The sequence below is a fragment of the Silene latifolia genome, chromosome 8, assembly GCF_048544455.1.
Source record: "Silene latifolia isolate original U9 population chromosome 8, ASM4854445v1, whole genome shotgun sequence".
Classification (NCBI taxonomy): Eukaryota; Viridiplantae; Streptophyta; class Magnoliopsida; order Caryophyllales; family Caryophyllaceae; genus Silene; species Silene latifolia.
This window is the reverse complement of record NC_133533.1, coordinates 112934771-112939798: the sequence shown is the minus strand read 5'-3', so window position 1 is coordinate 112939798 and position 5028 is coordinate 112934771. Positions and strand designations below refer to the sequence as shown.

Here is a 5028-nt window from a genome sequence, read left to right as displayed (position 1 = left end):
CCCTCACGGATTTACTCTTGGGCTCCTTCCCAAAAGGTCTCATACTATTATATTTTGTAAACACTTATAAAGATGAACTTTCATCTTTATTCTACCGATGTGGGACAAAGGTTTGTACCCTAACAATCGTAAAATTGTTTTACAAAAGACTTAGATTTGATTTGAATCAACTTTCATCTAATTTCAAACGTCGTAAAAAAAAACTATGTAACCAAGCTATTGAGAGAGCCTTGATACTAGTAGTATTAAGAACCTCAACATTGTCATGTATGTTGTACGAGGTCGAACCGAAATGAGTACATTACATTAACCAAATGTGTATAAATAAATGGATTATTTGTTCGAGATGGGTACATTACGTTAACCAAATGTGTATAAATAAATGGATTATTTTTCATCATTCTTTAATTAAAGGAACCGCAAACTTTATTCAAATCACATCGGTACATTATAAGTCACAAGTAACATACGTGTGCGTAGCTCATGGACAAGATCGAAAGCATAATTATAAGAAAGACAGAAAAAACTAATTGTGATTATCTTACAAACAAGTTTATTCATTTTCCACTTAATAAGTTTCGTTATAGACGACACCAGCATCACCGTCACCAAAAACCGCGGCAACCACCTTGCCTCCATCGTACACAACTGAGGGTTGAGATTGACCCAATTTGACTTCCACCATTTTCCAGTCAATTGGACCAACTGGTCCACTTTCTGCATAAGCCTGTATGTACAAGTATGATGAGACGAGACGATTATTGTTGAATATGGTAATATATATGTACTATGTATATGGGTACTCAATGAAAATAATAAGAATGATGAGACGATTGTTGAATATATGGTATATGTATGTACCTTACTAGGTGCACTAGTACTGAGGTAGACTCCAATAGACTGAAGATAGTTGTCGTGCCTTCCAAAAAATCCAGCAACCGGACTGCTTGGAGATATAAAATTACGAGGATTCTGAACACGTTCTCCCCTTCCATACGGCCCATATCCACCCGGATTCAAGTTAGTGTGTATGGTGAGCTTACCAACGTTGTTATCACTGTTCGTGTGTTGATATTTTCCATATGTCCCGCTTATTTGTGTTATATACTCATCGCTCTTGAGTGGAATCTACACAATAATATATTCAAACACAAAATAAAGTTAACATAAATTATTAACTGAAACAGATCAGGAAAATAATTCTTGTAGACTTTGTAATAACTAACCTTTGTTTCACTTCCATTACTTCCGCCAAATATTTTTGTGGAGATTCTCCCTGTTTTATCATCAACTACAACGAACCCAATCGCATCAACAATGAATCCATGCCTCACTATTATCTCTTTGATACTTTCACCTTGCCCAAGTCTCATCGAATAGTTTTTTGGCGACTGAGTACCATAAGGCCCAAATTCCTAACCCCCAAAAAAAAAACAGTATATATTATACGACTTATTGTACATCTTTCCCGATGAGAATAATAAAAACGACATTGTTGAATATTTGAATAGGCCAGGGTATATACCTTAATAACAACACTAGCACGATCATAGAGTCCAACAGACTCAAGATAGTTGCTATACCTTCCAAAAAATCCAATAATCGAGTCACTTGTATTAGATGCAAAAGTACGAGGATTTTGAACAAGCTCTCCTCTTCCATACGGTCCATATCCACTGGGTTTCAAGTTAGTGTGTATGATGAGTGTAGCGACAACGCTACCGCTATTCGAGTGTGCATATTTTCCGTATGTGCCACTTATTTGTGTTATATATTCATCCTTCTGGAGTGGAATCTACACAAAATAAATACATACATACATGCATGATATGCATGCATGTTTGTAAGAACATAATTTACGTTGAAGTTATAAATTAAAGTGAACGTTAAATTATTGGTGGACAGAGAGATCACCCTGTTTTCATGTCCGCCATTACCGCCAAATATTTTCGTGGAGGTGGACCCATTTTTATCAGCTACGACGAATCCAATTGCATCAACAATGAATCCATTCCTCACTATTACCTCTTTGATACTTTCATCTTGCCCAAGTATCATTGAATAATTTATAGGCAAATCCGAACCGTAAGGCCCATATTTCTTATAAAAAAGCCAAAACAGTACACATTAATTAATAGTGTAATGTATGTAATATAACTAATTCTCTTATGAGACAATCTTACAGTAATGTTAACGTGACATACATCTCTTAGGAGATTCGTGTCGATCATATTGTACCTGAAAGGCAGCGATGTCGAAAGCAGTGATGAATTTACGGGTGGTGGGGAGTTCCTTCTCACTATCAACGTACACGGTTGCGAATTTGAGAGAACCTTCAGAGGTGGTTAGCTGTTTTCCTTGTGCACTTGAGCCTGGGGGAATTCTACCGGCTGCGGTCAGGGGTAACCCGGACCAAAAGTGTTGCTCTTTTGGGTACAATTGTTTGGTAGTATTATTGGTAAATACAACATTATTCTCCGCCATCGATCTTCGTGCTAATAACCCTGTTCAACAAACACAACATTTTCGATTTCAACACGATATTGTACATATATTGCATTAACGGATCCTTGGACACTAGAAAATAATAAACTTGATACGGAGTACTTTGGAACTTCGGACGAGAAAGACCATCTCCTCACACTAAATTAATACTTCCTATATGTATACTCAATAATAATGAAAGAAAAAAAGTTATATGAAACTTTAGCTTCGGACGAGATGAATAAATAAATACCTTTAATCTCTCACTACTGAAACGCGATTAATAAAAAAAATGTTTATTTATTGTTGATGGATGAGTTGAATGAAATAGCTTGGGAAAGAAAGACGGTATTTATAGTAAAATTCACACATTATAATAATACAAAAGAAATAAATACTTGGTACAATAATTGAGAAGAAGGTCCCAGTGCATTTAAAAACGAGCGTGATACACGTTGTGGTACAAATACGTATTTGCATTGTTAGCATTATTATTGGTAGAGATACGGGTAATTAACATCCTTGAAGAGGAAGGAATATTAATGTATGCAGTGCACCCGAATTCAAATTAGTTTTCCACTTAATTGTCGCTGATAGCGACAGTTGCATCACCATTGTCGTGAGCCGTGGCCTCTACCTTACCTCCTAGAATATGATCCACGTACACAACGGAGGGTTTAGACATACCCAATTTGACTTCCACCACATTCCAGTCGATTGGACACAACATTATTATTATTATTATTATTATTATTATTATTATTATTATTATTATTATTATCGATACAATAATAATACATGTACAAATTATATTCTAGGTACGAGTATTATTTATCAAGACATCGAAAAGAAATTTATTTTCTGAATTAAACGTGATTTGTTGTTGTTACTCCCTCTGTCCCGTTTATTTGTTGTCCTTTTTCATTTTTGGGTGTCTCAGTCAATTGTTGTCTTTTCTATTTTAACAATGAATTTGATGAGTAATTTGATCATTCACCTTCAATTTATTCCACATGTCATTTAGTAATTGGCGCCTTCCCCTTTTCCTTGGTCTTTGTGCCAAAACCAAAGCAAGAACAAAAATGGGGACGGAGGAGTACTTTTTTTAGCGTAGAAAGATGAGTTGCATGGAATAGCATGGGAAAGGCCGGTATTTATACGGATTTTCGGGGGAGGATGTAATTAATAATAAAATATTATTTTTACTATTAAAGTACAATAATTGAGAACAAGATCTGTAGTTACTTCACATTTCACACTGTAGAGCCAAAATAATTATAAAAACGTGTTTGGTTGATGACTCACTTTGTCGTACAACTTACGGGTATTGTACAGTATTTGATAATTAAAATTTTGTGTTAATACTCCCTCCAATCCATACCAAACTCCCCATTTGCTTTTGGGTGGTCTTCGAGGCGACGCATTGACCGTAGTTTTCGTCCTTTAAACGTAGAAATTTTTCACAAAAAATATAATTTTGTGAAAGATATTTTCATAACAAAACTAAATATGTAATTTTTATTTTTCAATGATTTATAGTTTTGAGTGAATTACCGGTCAAACTTTTCGAAGTTTGACCTCCAAAAAGTGAATGGGGAGTTTGGTGTGGATTGGAGGGAGTATTATTTTAACGGTTTTAAATACTCACTCTGTCCCGATTATTTATTGTCATTTTTCATTTTGGGTGTCTCGATCATTTGTTATCCTTTTTATTTTAAGAATGAAGTTGATGAGTAATTTAATCATTCACACTCAATTTGTTCCACTTGTCATTTAACTATTGGTCATCTCCTCTTTCCTTGGTCTTTGTGCCAAAATCAAAGGTTAACAAACGACCGAGACGGATGGAGTACATTATTATATCAATAAGTCTTATTTCACACGGTCTGAAATAAAACGGATCAAATATTACCATTTTTTAATCGAATGTAACCATTTAATGACAAAATGTTACTTTTTACACTGAAAATAATGGTAATATTTTATAAAAAAAATAGTAACATTTTAATCGAATGTATAACGAAATTGTCACTTTTTACACTGAAAATAATGGTAATATTTTATAAAAAAATAGTACTAACATTTTATCTTAAAATGACTATATTTTGTACGTCTTATTTCAGACGGGAAATAGCCCACTATTGGACGTTGGTACAAGCTCACTGTTATGATAAAATAAAGCTGATGAACAATTTGATTTATTTGATATCAAAATATACTCTTTTTAATATTAATATTAATAGTTGAGAAACAAGGCCATGTAGCTACTGCGGAGCCAAATCAATTAAAAAAACGTGCTTGGTTGATGACTCACATTGTGGTACGACTTATGACTTTATGAGTATGTATTTGATAATATCAATGGATTTTGATTTTTTTTATTTAATTTTGTTGAGTTGAGATAAATTATACTTCCTTCATTTAATTCCATTTTTCAATTATTTATTTGTGGTCTATTCAACTCCACTTTATATATTTTCTTATTTGGTTAAAAAAATAACCATTCTATTTTTTATTAAAAATCTATATTTACAAAAAATGCCC

The 5028-nt window shown here is 33.6% G+C and overlaps 1 protein-coding gene across 1 annotated transcript; it reads right to left on the bottom strand.

Annotated features, from left to right (window-relative positions):
* Nucleotides 1-403: 403 nt before the first annotated feature.
* Nucleotides 404-2825, bottom strand: LOC141597419 (agglutinin-like). Its single transcript, XM_074417878.1, has 7 exons — nt 2738-2825; nt 2239-2504; nt 1915-2100; nt 1526-1795; nt 1227-1415; nt 862-1128; nt 404-727 (listed from the first exon to the last, which is right to left on the bottom strand). Exons 2-7 carry the CDS (start codon nt 2482-2484, stop codon nt 569-571), a joined length of 1317 nt encoding a protein of 438 aa, XP_074273979.1. The 5' UTR covers nt 2485-2504; nt 2738-2825; the 3' UTR covers nt 404-568.
* Between the last annotated feature and the right edge of the window lie 2203 nt (nt 2826-5028).